The sequence below is a fragment of the Cydia strobilella genome, chromosome 2, assembly GCF_947568885.1.
Source record: "Cydia strobilella chromosome 2, ilCydStro3.1, whole genome shotgun sequence".
Lineage (NCBI taxonomy): Eukaryota > Metazoa > Arthropoda > Insecta > Lepidoptera > Tortricidae > Cydia > Cydia strobilella.
Window position 1 is genome coordinate 27500518 of NC_086042.1, and position 16619 is coordinate 27517136.

General features: G+C 38.1%; 1 protein-coding gene across 1 annotated transcript; it reads right to left on the reverse strand.

Moving 5' to 3' along the window:
- Positions 1-798: 798 nt before the first annotated feature.
- Positions 799-7111, reverse strand: LOC134754618 (BCL-6 corepressor-like protein 1). Its single transcript, XM_063690951.1, has 2 exons — positions 6971-7111; positions 799-2406 (listed from the first exon to the last, which is right to left on the reverse strand). Exons 1-2 carry the CDS (start codon positions 7094-7096, stop codon positions 1246-1248), a joined length of 1287 nt encoding a protein of 428 aa, XP_063547021.1. The 5' UTR covers positions 7097-7111; the 3' UTR covers positions 799-1245.
- Positions 7112-16619: the final 9508 nt, after the last annotated feature.

Below are 16619 nucleotides of genomic sequence, written 5' to 3' on the forward strand. Positions count from 1 at the left end.
AGACCTGGAATCTGCGGCTAGCCTTACGTAGTTGTATACGAACTTAATTAAAAGCGGCTTCTACATGTACGCCTGTGTACATGTGTCCTTCTAGATTATGTTATATACAGAGTTGCGTAGGCGTCGAGAACATATCCACCGTTCACGTAATGCACCAATTACTGCATGGCTAAAAGAGCAATCAATGTTGCGAGAATACCATTAGGTAGGTACATTTCTTGCACAATTACTATCGAAAACATCGACATTTCAATGTTAAAGCGATTACAATCTCTAATATTTCTGTAACTATTTCATTGTTCTCTGCACATTCATTTCTGTGGCCTTCATGTGGAATTATGTGACATATTTTTATGGCAGCACATTTTATTCGCTTTCTCGGCCGCGTTACCATTTCAATGGTCACGACGTCACGACGTGTGCTTAATCAAAAAAAATCGAGTAGTGCCTACTTTCATATGTAATCAACATTTGTATAATTCTCCACACTGTCTTAGCTGCGAGACGGATTGCATTTGACACAAATTATGATCATTTGTTTATCTCTGATTTTATAAATTCTAATAAGATGTGTGCTGATTAGCATTAATATCTACCAGCCGACATCGGAACAAACAATCCTTGATTTATTACTTACGTTATTGACAATCTCTCTTTTTCTATATCTTTAATTTTTACCCAGCAATAATCGGATTATATTTTAAACAGTATACTTATGTTGTTTTTATAAGTCTAAAAGTTATTTAGTTCTGACATTTAGGAACACCTCTCATCTACCGAAGAAGAAAAGAAAAGATATTTTTAAACTTTCATTTTTTAATAAATCAGCCTCAGTTCAAAGCACAAAGTACTTTGATTATTTTACATACATAACAAAAGCATACAAAAAGCTAAACAAGTAATAACAGATCACTATAATACAACTGGGTACCGCGAATTGTAGACAATTCTATGCGGAAAGTTAGCCTTCATTTCAGAAGAGTTACCGCGAACCTCGAAATTCAAAGATCTGTACATCTCTATTTCTCATTTATTTGCGAGATAGAGACGCAGATAGAAGATTCGAATTTCGATGTCCATGGTAGCCTTGCAGCCGACAGACCCGGTCGCCCGGGCCATCACAACCTTGCCGAGCGAGCACCATTGCAATTTTGCAAACATATATACACTACAAATACTAATTGATCACATTTCGAACTTAGCCTAATAAGGTACTGGTGTGAGACCTAACGGTAGTACTCCTGCTCAGTTCCACCCGTGACTCTCGTGGTGCTGGGGCTCGTGGTGCTCGTGGTGCTGATGGTGATGGTGCTCTACCTCCTTCTTGAAGTACACGGGCACGTGTACCTTCACGGGGTACGGCACCTCCTTGACGAGCGGCACTTGTACCTCCTTGTACACGGGGTACGGCTTGTCGATGGGGACCTTCACTTCATAAGGCACTTTCCTCTCGACGGTGTAGGGCACCTTCTTGTACACGTCGTAGGGCTTGGGCACCGGGACCTTCACGTGCACGGGGTAGGGCTTCTCGACCTCGACCTTGTAGGGCCTGTCGACGGGGACCTTGACCTCGTACGGCACCGGCTTGTGGACGGTCACGGGGTAGGGCTTCTCCACAGTCACGGGGTAGGGCTTCTCCACATACACGTTGTAGGGCTTGTCGACTGGGACCTTCACTTCATAGGGAACCTTCTTGATGACTTCGTAGGGCTGGGGAACTTTCACTTCGTACTTCACCGGGTAGGGGACCTTCTTCTCCACGGTGTAGGGCTGGGGCACGGGGACCTTGACTTCATAGGGCACCTTCTTTTCGACGGTGTAAGGGGTGGGGACCTTCACTTTGACTTCATAGGGCTTGTCGACGGGGACCTTGACTTCATAAGGCACCTTCTTCTCAACGGTGTAGGGCTCGGGGACGTACACGGGGTACTTGACGTATTCCTTGACGGTGACCGGGACTTTCTTCTCGACCGTGTAGGGCTGGGGCACGTTCACCTTGACTTCATAGGGCACTTTCTTCTCAACAGTGTAGGGCACGTGTTTCTCGACGGTGTAGGGCACGGGGACCTTCTTGATGACCTGGACGTGCTTGACGTGCTCGTGGTGGTCGTGTCCGTGATGGGTCTCGATGGGCTGCCACGAGCCGTGGGAGCCGCCGTAGTCGCCGCCGTATCCTTGGCTCAGGCCGTGAGACTCGTGGCCGCCGAAGTCGTGACCGCCGAAGTCGTGTCCGCCGAAGTCATGGCTCTGTTGGCCACCGAAGCTGTGCTCCTCGCCGCCACCATAATGGCTGATGTCGTAGATTCCTCGCTTCTCTTGTTTCTTGTCTTCGGCTGCTGCCTGTTTCTGTGCGCCTTTCTCCTCGCTGGCAAAGGCCACCACGGCCAATGAGGCTACTAAAACAACCTGTGGACAAAACGACGACATTAAAATGTGAATATGTCGCAAGTACTTATGTCAATGTCGTAATCGTAAGTGAAAAGAGGAAACCGAGGAAGTGGTAAGTTAAATGCGTCAAAGTCGAGCGTGGAATTTGAATTGTTTATCTTTACTTGTTTCTCGTGTAGTAATTAGCCGTAGGTGAAGCTAAAAAGCTGTAACTATGAGAGCTATTGTTAGATTTACAGTCGTTGTGTAATGTAATGTATTATTTATGCGTAACTTCCCCCTATGTCCATGTTAATATCATACATAGACTAACCTAACTTTTATTTGTTTACTGTGTGATTATGTATGAATAATATAAACGTTCAAGCACTATTAATTGATAAAAATATAAGAAATACTTTAATTTAATTAACAAATAACGTTTGTTCTTAAAGCTTTGTAAAGGATTAAATATTTTTGCTATCCAATGTACCTAGTCAGATAGTTTGCATTACGTATAGCGTTACAAGTTATGACAACGAAAACACGTCTCACCCGGGAAAATTATGTGCCTCTACCTGACTAATCTGCACTTATAAGACTTGAATACCATTACATAACGATCGGATACGATATGAAAACAGGTTGTAAACTACATATTCTCCTCATCGTGGAAAATTTACTTTTACTTTTGAAGTAATCGTTGAATATATCTGGTTTTATAAAGTGGCGGCGCGTGTTCAAAAAGATACTTTAGACATTCAGGCATTAGCCCAGTTTCGAACAATAGTCTATTAAATCTAATACAAAGATAACCGTTCCGTTCTGATTGAAAATATAATTACACAGGATGTGTTTGTCTATAAAAAGCCTATCTTGCAGATCTCTCGATTACATGAACGCATAATCATAATCCCCGAATAACCAGAATAATCGATGCAACTAAACCAGGTATTGGAGCTCGGAAAGAAATCTGAATGTGCCTAATTAAAACACGGTTGCGTTGCACAATACAATTAAAGGCATATGAAGTAATTTCGACACTGGATTACAGTATTTAAGCACACGAAAAGTAACATTACACTAAGTGGATTCGATTTACTTAGATTTATTTCTACCTCTAGCTAAGTGTTGGTCGTAATAGATGAAGGAAACATTGAAATGAAGTTCTAAATAGCTCAGTTCGATTTTAACTATAATGTTAAAGTAAATTCCTGTTAGAATGTTTAATTGCTACAACGTAGAGAAAGCAACGAGATAGGCATATACGTAACCGATCATTTGGAGCACTGGCGGAACTACTTAGCCAGCAATTTGAGATTAAAATAAATAATAAGCACTCATAGAAAACGAATGTATTGAACACATTTACTGTCCTGTTTATTTTGTGTTAATCATTTACTCTACAGCTTTAAAATAACCGATTATCATCACGTACCTACATAATTTTTAGGGTTCCGTACCCAAAAGGTAAAAACGGGACCCTATTACTAAGACTTCGCTGTCCGTCTGTCACCGGGCTGTATCTCATGAACCGTGATAGTCTGTGAAATTCTGTGAAAATTTCACGAGACACTTGAAATTTTATTTATTTATTTCTGTTGCCGCTATAACAACAAATACTAAAAACAGAATAAAATAAATATTTAAGTGGGGCTCCCATAAAACTAACGTGATTTTTTGCCGTTTTTTTTTTGCCTATTGGTACGGAACCCTTCATGCGCGAGTCCGACTCGCACTTATCCGGGTTTTTAAGGAACATTACGAGTAACTCGAGTAAGAACATGGTATGTAATACTCAATGAGGTTTACGTAAGTCCAACGTTATATTTTCCTTATACGTTGTATTGTCAACAGTCTCAAGCAATATCAACATACATAACCATTGTTCCGATGATCTATTTTGCTCGTAATATTATCGATCAATTATTATCTGTCATTACTCATTAAATCGTTCGGTCGCTGACTCGCGGTAATCGGTAATTATTCGTAATCGGCGGCCGAGCATGTTGGATAAATTGCGTAACTATATTACGCCTATGATCTATTTTTAGTCAACTCATAAGTTATTTTGACTATAACTTAATGAAGACGAAATGGACAGTGGTTTTAATTGATTGGCAATATAAAACGCATAAATATTCCGCCAATTTACGATATATGGACTTCTCATTTTTACAAGCAAGTCAGACGCCCGCGATCGCAAAAAAAATATTATGATCATAATAAAAATACGGAGGGATAACTACAGGCTGATGATAATTGATCAAGCGAATACACGCTGCAATGAGTACTTTAACACCTAATCCATGATTTAATCAGAGGAAACATGATATTATGATTATTTCGTAAATAAGCATCTAATACGGATACATTTTAACCGCGCTGATTTTATCGTTGTTGTTAGGTAACTAAGTAAGTAGTTTATAGGCACGAATGCAATACATCTGTCATGCATTAGATAAACTATTTAACCAACTTAAGGAAGTCTAATCTTAGCGTTACATCTTATGCATCGGAGTCCAGGATTCGCTTGGAACTTTTTAAGTAGAATACATCAGCCCAGGCCGATTTGGATTAGATTTTCTATCATACTTAGGCTTTTATGTGATTTTTGTATAGGTATCTTTTAGGATAATGACCTTACCTATCCTTTCATCTGTGGCTTGTCAAAGATGTGCTATTTAAATAGTGAACTTGAAGTTCAAATATTGAATTTAAAATTGCCGCAAAAACTGATGCCTAATTCGGGTCTCCCACAGATGAAAGGCTTTTATATGCTAAATCGAGTAAATCTAATTCTAAATTTAGCTAGGTAGCAAATGTGTATTACGCGGGTAACATAGAACTTTTACCGAATTTACAATAAACTTTCTCCGAAATTTGTCTAATTTGTAGCCGAAACGGTGGGTGCGTTTGATGGTAAGTAATGTAAGTGCACGTAGCGAGACGCAAGGAGACTAGCGGAACGGCGCGACGGAAATAACTATATGCAGTAAGAGTGCACTTATAATTATAATGGTAAATAATATAAAAACCGGCCAAGTGCGAGTCGGACTTGCCCACGAAGGGTTCCGTACCATTACGCAAAAAACAGCAAAATAAATCACGTTTGTTGTATGGGAGCCCCACTTAAATATTTATTTTATTCTGTTTTTAGTAATTGTTGTTATAGCGGCATCATCTGTGAAAATGTCTAGACACTAACTCTAACTGTCTAGATGTCGCGGTTCATGATATACAGCCTGGTGACAGACGGTCAGACAGACAGACAGCGGACGGACAGCGGAGTCTTAGTGATAGGGTCCCGTTTTTACCCTTTGGGTACGGAACCCTAAAAATGGTAAATAGCATTTCAGATTTTTTAACGTTTTTAGTATCGCTTAGCGACAATGTTAATGATATTAATCTGCATTTGACATTTGTTTTTAGGTAAAGTACCTACTTATAGAGTTCCAATTTATATCTTGTAAAATGTTTGACATTTATTTATATTTAGAAACCGGGAAATGTCTTAGAAATTCACATGTGAAGCTTTATATCGAGAAAACCTTATAAATACCTATGCCTGTTTCGTGCAAAGCTCTGCAGCTGTAAGTTTTGTTTTAAAATATTTAAGCGTTTGGTGATTATGTTTTTTACCATGGAAAACCGAGTTCATAGAACTTTATAACTTTTGTTAGTTCGTATTTCCTACCATAGAAAACCGGGTTTATAGAACTTTGTAACTTTTGTTGATTCGTAAATGTTACTTAAAATTAACATCAATAATAATAAATTTATACATCAACTCTTTTGTAAGTAACTCAGTAATCTATAGGTATAATCTATGTAGTATGTATATCGTCAAAAACTTGGTTATTTTAGTTCTTCCTTCTTATTTATATTGCTCTTTCTATATGTATAAATCGATGTTAATATCGTGTATAATATTATGATGAATCAATTATAGATTAAATAGAAAACCTAAAAAACTCAATCTAGGGTAATAATTAATATATTTATTAGCTGCTCTGCAATAAAGCTACTTAAATTAATTACACGGATATACAAAGTGAAGTAAATACGTAAGTTATGGAGGTATAATTTACTCTCGGTCTGAGACTTTGAAAGTGAAAAGTAAATTAACTCTCATAATACACCCACTCGGCCAATAGGAAATAATACGTCAGGCTTGATATAAATATACTTTACATACGAAGTGGCAAATTGTTTAAAGATATAGATAGGTGAATTTCAAAATTTGAGAGTTGCATCTAATATGAGGAATGATGATAATATGAAGACAATTTCATGTTATCCAGTAACGAGCATAAGTAACTAAGCGGGCGAAAAGCCAAAATGAGCTAATCATAACTAATTTTTTTAGAGAATTAAATCGAGGGCAAGCTATTTTAAAAAACCAGCCCTCTTAGCCACTTCTGCTGCTAAAAGTCCCAAAAGTGCATTTGAACTTTCAGGTTCCCAATTTGATCTTTTCAGCTTCTTTACGATCCGGATCCTTTTCAACGAGTGGGTGCCAAATTCGGGATCGATAGAATGTAGCCGTTTTCAATTTACTTTTCACTTAACCGTCACTGTCACTTCACTTCACTGAACTCACCAAGAACTTCATGTTGCTGCACGTCTCCGCCGCCGCCGAAGACTGGTTGTGTGTCGATCGGTGCGCGCGCGCACGTTTTATACGCCCCACGCGCGCACGAAGAAGGGTGAGCGCCGATAATGACATGTATTAATTGTTACTTGGTCATTATTTCGGATTGCATTCCGCCTAAACTGGCCCGATCTTTTATGAACTTGGGGTTTCATCTGACAGGTGTCCGGAAGCTCCATTTTCAGTGCAATTAACTCAGGTGACAGCCGAGGATATTGTACAGTACGGAATTAGGCAGACGATGACCTATTGAACAAGTGTTTGTTGGTGTCAAATTTGATTGCAGTCACTATTGTTTGAACCCCATTTAAGACCTAAAATCTGAATTGCAATCACATTATCTAGCCCTAAGTATATCTCCTACATTAATTTTAGTAGATTTGTATTGCGTAGCACTCGTATACCAATTATGGATCTACTGATATTTATTTTATTAAAATCCGCTCAATAGTTTAGGCGCTAGAAGAAAAAAATATGATTTAATATACGGCGTCCTCTCAAGGCGGCTTTAATAAAACAAGTGAAAACAGGTTGTGAAGGGCAAGAGGAATCTACCGATAGGCCTTTTAAAAAATCCGTCCGGTATCCTAAGCTACAGGGTGTCCTGAATCATCAGTACTTAAACCCATAACCTGCTTTCTTGTTAAGTCACAGTCAAGTAAAATGTTGATTGGTTGTTGGGATTGGGATAAATCATGTACAAATATATAGACAAAAGTGGAATTATTATTCCTCCAACTTTCCTATAAGGAGAACACATGCCCTGAAAGAGTATAAGCGCTAAATCTAGATTCATAAAGTATTTCTCTAAGAACATGTATTTTTTTCCGCAAAGATGTCGAAGACTTTTTTATGTAGAATTTAATCGGCTTTAATATTGCCTTACATCATATTATCATAGAGAACTTAGATTCCGAATAAATCGCAAGTTTCTCCAAGAGGTTCCCAAATGTCAAATAGTGTGGACATGAAAAAGAGATATTTAATTAACATACATACCAAATTTCAGGACTGTTCTAGATATTTCGAGGTTAGTCCTAATCCGATTGTGCTAAATATTATTAGACCAGTTGTTCTTAAAGTTGACTGACCCATTGAAAGTTCAACTTCATAATTAATGATGTTAAACTTAAATGCATGAAAATCATCTATCAATCACCAATCTAACTAATGAATATACTAACTGTATTTATTGCCAAATATTTGCAGTTTACTTCTGATATTTATATTGCAATGAATCGTTAATCACTGAAAGATAGTAGCTTAACTTGGTTGATGCGCACATTGTTTTCTAGCGGGTTTCCCAAGCCGCGGAGTGAGCGTTAAAATTAATGTGGGTTTGTCTTCTAATGAATTTACTTCTTAGCGTAACCTTGCTCTACATAATATTAGGTGGGTTAGTAAAAATTTGGTCAAAATACTTAAATGTGTAGTAAATAAACCACTAATGCCGCTCCCAGTAATCAAAGGATGTATCAAATGGATCGTTGTTTTAGCTAATTTCAATTGAATTTTGAAAGACGGCGCTCATCCCGCTCTCATGAATAGTCAGTATGTACGTATTGCAAGTAACGTAGGTACTACATAGTTTCTTAAAAGTTGACATCTGATAATGTATTATCTTCTCTATCCTATTCGAGCCCTCCACTCCAGAATATCTCAAATGTAACTTCAGGTTTCTGCGGAGCCCAGGATGCGAGCTGCGCACTGCTCGTTCTCTTAAACTCTGTTCTCCCTCACCAATCTCACCATACCGGTTTTCTCACGTCTTCTTTCGCTGTTCAAGCAATCCGTTTTGGAATGCGCTCCTTCTACCTTCTCATGATTAGACAAGCCCCAAACAAGCTGGCTTTCAAAGCTTTCAAACAAATGAACAGAAGCACCCGCTAGATACTGCCTACTTGCCTAGTCCCCCTTCCCCGCACACATGCAAACATATATTTATGTATATTACATAATAAATTTATATTGTTTATTTATGTAGTTTATAAAGGTATTATAGCATATAAATATTACTAGTTTGTATATTGGTTAGACTTAACTTAACCTTAACTGATTTCTGTTTAGCCTAGTTGACTGGTAGAGAATGCCTCAAGGCATTACGTCTGCCTTTTGTATTTTTTACTTGTTCTTGTGCAATAAAGTTTAAAATAAAGAAATATGTTAATATTCTCAATATTCAATATTTTTGCCACGGCTAACGTTGTAATCGCTTTTATAGCTCTCCCAACATGCTTTTGCTGAAAAACTGAGCCTGCCTATTGGCGTTAACGTACAGTCAAGGACTTAATGCCAATAAACAGACAAAGTGCCAAAAATATGTACACATTACCTTAATATATTGTTTTTAAGTCCGCTGCCAGGTGGCTTGGGTTTGATGACGATGCCGCTCTTCCACATGTGGATTGAAACCCCTTTTCTACCTATCCTAAAATTTTCAATTTGTGTTGTTGATTATGTAAATAAATGCTTTGATATCTTTATAATAAGATCATGTATACGTGAGCAGGTACTGTATACAATGTATACATATTTTTGTCACTTTGTCCGTGTCGATATCCAATACCTTGACTGAACGAGCCCGTGCTCTGATAAAGTGATAATAACGCATGAAACTCCCACTACCTACATGGTTTTGTGACACTGTGACCGTGACCACGAAGGTATTGTGAATGAGATGACACAAACCGCACTAACCACATTTGCGCCGCAAGTGTAAGTAATTACCTACTGAATTACACACTCGAAAGAGAGAGCGTTAGTTGTAATCAGAGTTGTAATTAAGAAGAAAGTTTTTGGGTTTTCAGACTATCATACCTAACGTAATGGTAGTGACATAATGACTAATCTCCCGAAATATGTGAGAAGCTTATTGTTCTCTGTACACAAGCGTAATAAATAATAATAATTGACAATAATGGTGGTGTTGACAAACCAAGAAATTAGTGGGCCACAAAACATTATTTAAATTAGCATTACGAATATTTACTTATTTATAAGCTTACCTAATACAACTCACTTAAAACCTCCAATGGTATTACTATTAAATGTATATTAATTAATTTTATACAATCGTAGCAATTTCGTAATTGTACCACGAAGCTTGTATATATATATATATATATACATAGTGGCTTAAAACAGGTACAAGATTTGAAAAGCTTATTAATAGTTAACCGAAATAGTTAGGATCATAACTAAGGTATCCATTGAAAACAGGACGCCATTTAGGGGAAAGGATCCAATCCACAAAAAACTGTCAATAGAATCTGAACTTTCTGTCAGAACGAAAAGTCATTGATTTATATGGCAAATTTTAGAGGATTTTTTTTTATACCACGTCAGTGGCAATCAAGCATACAGGCCGCCTGATGGTAAGCAGTTACCGTAGCCTATGGACGCCTGCAACGCCGGAAATATTACACGCGCGTTGCCGACCCTTTAAAAACCTGTACACTCCTTCTTTGAAGAACCCCATACTGTAGCCCCTCGGGAAAACCTGGGCAGGGAGCTCATGGGAGGATGGATTCTTTTCGCTAAATATATCCTCTTTGATGGCGTCCTTTACAGTCCCGCGGTAACAAAGCGCAGGCGCAGGCAGGCCTGTTGGGTGTAAGCTCGTTGATGTCTTTTGTTCTAGAAACTGCAAATCGTTGTACATAATAATATGTTGTAATTACGAGCTCCGTTGCTGTGGTGTTCGTTGTAACCGGCCAAGTGCGTGTCGGACCACGCATAATGGTGGGTTCCAAACTTTAATACCATACAAAAAGCCGTACAAGCAAAAGGGCGTAGGTATCTTAGCGATTTTTACGTAAATAGGTAAGATTTTTGGAGAAAATGGCTCAACCGATCATATTTAGGTAAAAATATTTTTGCGGAAAATATTAATTAAGCTTTATTTTTTCAAAATGTTGGCATGCCCGGCTCAATTGTTTTAAATCTCCCCGATTTAACAATAGAATAGAACATAAATACAATATTACATTTTTAAGTCAAGTATGTTTTTTTCAGTAATATTAAAAGAGTAGTCCCTTGGACTAGATGGGGCCCTTATGGTCTGCTGAGCTGCACTTGCCTTGCCGAGCCGACACACGCACTCGACCATAGGAACACAGCGAAATTTCTAATTCTAACATAGGTAATATGCGGCGGCGGCCTTCATGTTCATTTATACTGTTGCAAATGTTTTATTACGGGCCTAATGTTTACTTCACTCGTTTGCAATTAATTAACTAGGCTTAGGTACTAAATGATGCGAGTACCTATTAATTTTAAAGTACGTTTTCATGTATATGATATATGTTTTACTTTATAACATATAATTAAAGCATACTATTTGTTTTGATTTAAGCAATGATACAGTGATAGGTGCACAAAGTTTTAAACATGAAGAGTTGAAGACGTATCTAGGCAACTACCTAACTTTTAACAATAAAAATTTCCAAATGGTTCTGTCCTCAGAAACGTTTCCACATAGACAACCGCCGTTACATATTATACCTACATAATAATCAAACTTAGGTATGATCTTTATTATTTTTTTACTATTCAACTCTGCATATGATATAAATAAAATTGTATTATGTGATAATGTTTTGTAAACATAGGTTGGTTTGTAAAGTCTTTAATAGTCTTAAAACAAAAATATGCCTAATGTTCCCGAATTGTAACACTTTATCTTACTAGAATCCGGTACCTATTTCATTTATTTAATTTATTAAAATGAAATAAAGGACTAAATCTTGATACTCGAAAAAGCTCGGTGTGCTCAACTCAACAGATCGAGACAGTATTTCACGCCGGCCCACCGCCTACAGCTGTATAAAGCGCAGGTTCGCCCACACATGGAATACTGTTCTCATCTATGGGCAGGGGCACCCCAATACCAGCTTCTCTCTCTGGACCGCATCCAGCGAAGAGCGACTCGAATTGTCGACTGCCAGCGTATTTCGGAACGGCTTGACTCCTTGGCGCTGCGTAGAGATGTGGCCTCGCTCTGCATTTTCTATCACGTGTATAACGGGGAGTGCTCCGAGGAATTGCTCGGATTATTCCCTGCAGCTTCTTTTCGCCATCGCCCTACGCGACAACATTACCATCCTCACCACTTAGATGGTTGGCAGTCCTCAACTGTGCGTTTCTCTAGAAACTTCCTGCCTCGCACAGCTAAACTGTGGAATGAACTGTCGCCTGCGGTATTTCCGGACCGATATGACCTTCAAACCTTCAAGAAAAGAGCGTATTCCCATCTTAAAGGCCGGCAACGCACTTACAACCCCTCTGGTGTTGCGGGTGTCCATGGGCGGCAGTAATCGCTTACCATCAGGTGATCCGTCTGCTCGTATGCCTACTATTTCATAAAAAATATATATATAGGTATATATATATATATATCTATTAAGTACTGTTGTACAGTTTGTATTGTTTTTTGAATTTTTTATTTAGTGATCTATCCATAACTATTTTACCAAGAAAATACGAATAAAAAGCCCCGGAGGGTTTAAATAAATGTAAGATGTGCACAAAGTTTGATGCGATAACAATTGGCATTAAAAAAAATCGGCTTGAAAGTTGTTCAGATAATGATGCTGTTTCGTCGTACAGCCGATATTATTTTATCTAATTAAATAGATGTCACTCGCCTGTGGATCTCACTCGTACATACACCAACAGATTTATCGCAGCGGCCAAAGTATCAAAAATATTTGAACAAGCACTGTAATCATCTTGATAATAGTGGCTTTTTCTTTCACATCAACTATGTAAATCTATAACAGTATTTAAGTAAAGACATCTCTTGTAATTTCTCCTGGCCTTGACACACTTAAAGCAAAAGTTATAAATGTTACTACTTTACTTTTCCGAACGTAGGTACTTGTATTGCAAAAATATAAAAAGACACTAATACGGTTTTACGTAATGTGATTTCGTTTTTAGTGTTTAATTTTATTTTGCATGCGTTCGCGGTCACCTATCGTCTAATTAGGTTTATATAATGTGTTACATCACTATCCGCCATATGTAAGTATGTGTACCAAATATCTCTTCTATCAGTACGAACAATCAATCCAATAAATCAGGAAGCCTGTTCGTAAAAATAAAATTGTGTGTTGTTATTGATATTATGATAAAACGAACATCACACGACTCGCACGCACTCTTTTTAGGGTTCCGTACCCAAAGGGTAAAAACGGGACCGTAAAAACAGCAACACCAGAGGGATTGCAAGTGCGCTGCCGGCCGGGAGTACGCTCTTTTCTTGAAGATTTGAAGGTCGTTTCGGTCCGGGGTCCGGTAATATCGCGGGCGACAGTTCAGTTAATCCATTGAAATGGTACATTTTGCCTTGCATGAAATAGGGCAGTTCTGTTTTTTTTTATGTTCTATGTGATGAAGTGGTTATGGCAAATCCGAGTTTTCGACCTCGGAAACCCAGCGGATTATTGTCAAATTTTTGAAAAACCTCTAAATTTTGTGACTTTTTTTAGTTTCTGCCAATGTTTACAAACAAGGATTTATTTTACGGCAAATGTCACTATGAACACTTTAAAGAAGCCTCAATTCTTAACAAAGTATGTTAAATTGTGAAGGCGATAAACGAAATTCCAGCACGAATAATTTGTAATACACGATACACGTTACATAAATAAAACGAAAACATAAACGCAGAGGCTTCCGCAAACAAAATGCTGAAATTATATCACTTGACATAATTTTATAAACATAATTCCGTTATTGTATCAATTGTATGTAATTGCAGTATTAAGTATTTTATAATCTTGTTGATTAAGGATTCCAAATATCGATATAAGTACTTTATTGGTATTGCTCAGTATGAACACACACATTTCAACATGTATGAACGTGAAACTGTCAGCGTCATTATTATTATTCAGTTCAGTTCAGTTCAAATATATTTATTTCTCTAAGATTATAAATCACTTAAAGCGAGAAACAAACAAAGTTTTAGTAATTAATAACATAAATTACAGGTAGGTAATCCATAAGCGAGCATAACATTTTTTTTTTAAATGGATGTCGATATTTTTAAATTCAATTATTATAATATTGTCTTCGGTTACCGCGATAGTTACTCATGAAATAAAACTATGAAAACAATCAATTCAATTCAAATTCAATTATTATATTATATTATATTATATTATATTATATTATTATTTATATTAAATAAGGTGTATTCGGGCATTACACATACTGCTAGCGACTGGAGCGAATGGCAGCAGGAGGCCGTATACTTAATCAAATAATCATGGTATCGGGAGGTTGGGACCAATTGTCGTTTTTTTTTTATATTCGTATATTTAAAAAAATACATCACTACGTTTACGGTATATCCCCTATATACCTTTCTTACTTTACCTGTTTTAATTTCATTTCATTAATTAACCATTTTATTAATTCATGGCTCAGCGCTGGATCAGCGAGATGGCCATGCGATGGTTGAGACTTTGAGAGCACGCACTATAGAATGCGCCATGCACCTTTGATGTGCGGACGAAAAACCGACACCGCGGCCATCCTATCGCCATCCCGCCGCGCCATAAACCATCCGATACCACTACACTCTCTACCCGCTGGCCCAGATCCATCATACTGGCCCACTAAGATTAGTGGGCCAGTATGATGGCCCATCGTGTAGACGAGCTGTCAGGCTATGTATTCCGGTTCACTTCCTCGACTTAAAATCCACTAGTTCGGCCTTGGGGCAGAGCTGTCAGAGGGCTTCCACATTGCACAGTGCGCCGCCATAGCGTTCTGTCGCGGGCTTCGCCTCGGGTTCGCACTCGTAGTATAAATAATACTAATATAATTATACTATTGTCGATTCTGTGCTTCTGACCATGATAACCCGATTGCCTAAATGCTTACGGCTGCCGTTCCACTGAGGCGGATATGAGCGGAGATGAGAGACGTGCGGAAATCAAACTAGCACACATTCTGTAGACTGTAGTAATCGCCTTTACCCGAATCCACCTTACCTAGTAATTGGAAGTCTTTTTTAAAAACCGTTAGTATACAGTACCCCTATTGTCAATTTCATTCGATACTTTACAAAATTAAAAATGAAATAGGGACTAGACCCTATTTCATTTTTAATTTTGTAAGGCCCCCTTGCACCATCCCACTAACCCGGGGTTAACAGGGTAAACCGTTAACCCAGTGTCTAATTGTACTGGCAACCATGGTAACTCCAGGTTTAACCGGTTAACCCTGGGTTAGTGAATAGTGCGAGTAGTGCTCGCTAAGTGACTCTTGGTCTTTTTAAATTTTCGACATCCCCATGGCTTACAAATGCTATGCTAGTATTGCGGCAATGAAATATAACATTTACTTACTACAAAAAGCAACTTTGATAAACACTGCTTGATGCCCGACAGTTTAATGATCTCAAATACCATCTGATCTCGAATTTCGCCATCGCATACCTAGGAAACAGATGTTCTAAAAGTTAACATTACCATCCTCCCAAGTCAACCTGACCTTCACATAGATACAAACTTTATACGGAAGAAATAAGGCAGCTTTTTTATTACTTCGTTTTAGTATGATACGAGTAAGTGATAGTTATGTCGAAATGTAATAACAATGCAGTGATAGTTTTCAAGAGTACGTACCTACTTTCACAGCTGGCATAGTTTTGAGTGGTTGTGTACATTTTGTTTGGGTAGATATTTATCTTAACGCGCACTAAGTTAGAAAATCGATAAAACCTTTTCAAATTTTGACGACCGGTCTGGCCTAGTGGGTAGTGACCCTGCCTGTGAAGCCGATGGTCCTGGGTTCGAATCCCGGTAAGGGCATTTATTTGTGTGATGAGCACAGATATTTGTTCCTAAGTCATGGATGTTTTCTATGTATTTAAGTATTTGTATAAGTATTATATATATCGTTGTCTGAGAACCCACAACACAAGCCTTCTTAATGAGCTTACCGTGGGACTTAGTCAATTTGTGTAAGAATAGATATGTCCCTATAATATTTATTATATTTTGAGGATCCATCCAATTATTATCGTTCCTAAGGCATGTCTAAGTTTAGCCAGAGCAATTGCAACTATGGGGCAAATTGAACTACACTAAAAAAATAAGAAGTGAGCCTAGGACCAGGGCGTGGATCAAGACGTGATCTCAATTTTTTTAACTAAAGGAAAAAATGCCGCTTCGGGCAAGACTAGAACTCGCGACCTTTGTTAATCAACTGAGGTACCGATGTACGCTTTACCGATGCTTCCTTTTTGTTTACACGCCTTAGGGAGGCGCATAGCGACATACGGCACCGGAGTCTCAAAGAATTCACCAGTTACGATGTGCTAACCCATACTAAACTATATAGTACTAGCTTTTGCCCGCGACTTCGTCTGCGTGGAATTAGTAATTTGGGTACCTTAATTCTTAAACAAATCTGCTTTTTAATCCATCCTTTTTCACCCCCAAATTGGTCCACACTATACATTTCCACCCCATTTTTTACACCCTTAAGGGATGATTTCGGAGATAAAAGTTATTCTATATCATTTCCCACAGCTCAAACTATCCCCATACCAAGTTTTATCTAAATCGGTTCAGCGGTTATT

Excerpts from the sequence above, each read along its gene's own strand:
- LOC134754618 (XM_063690951.1), bottom strand. The coding sequence starts at position 7,096 with ATGTCATTATCGGCGCTCACCCTTCTTCGTGCGCGCGTGGGGCGTATA. Across the intron at positions 2,407-6,970 it reads GCAGCAACATGAAGTTCTTG|GTTGTTTTAGTAGCCTCATT; the intron begins GTGAGTTCAGTG and ends TTTTGTCCACAG.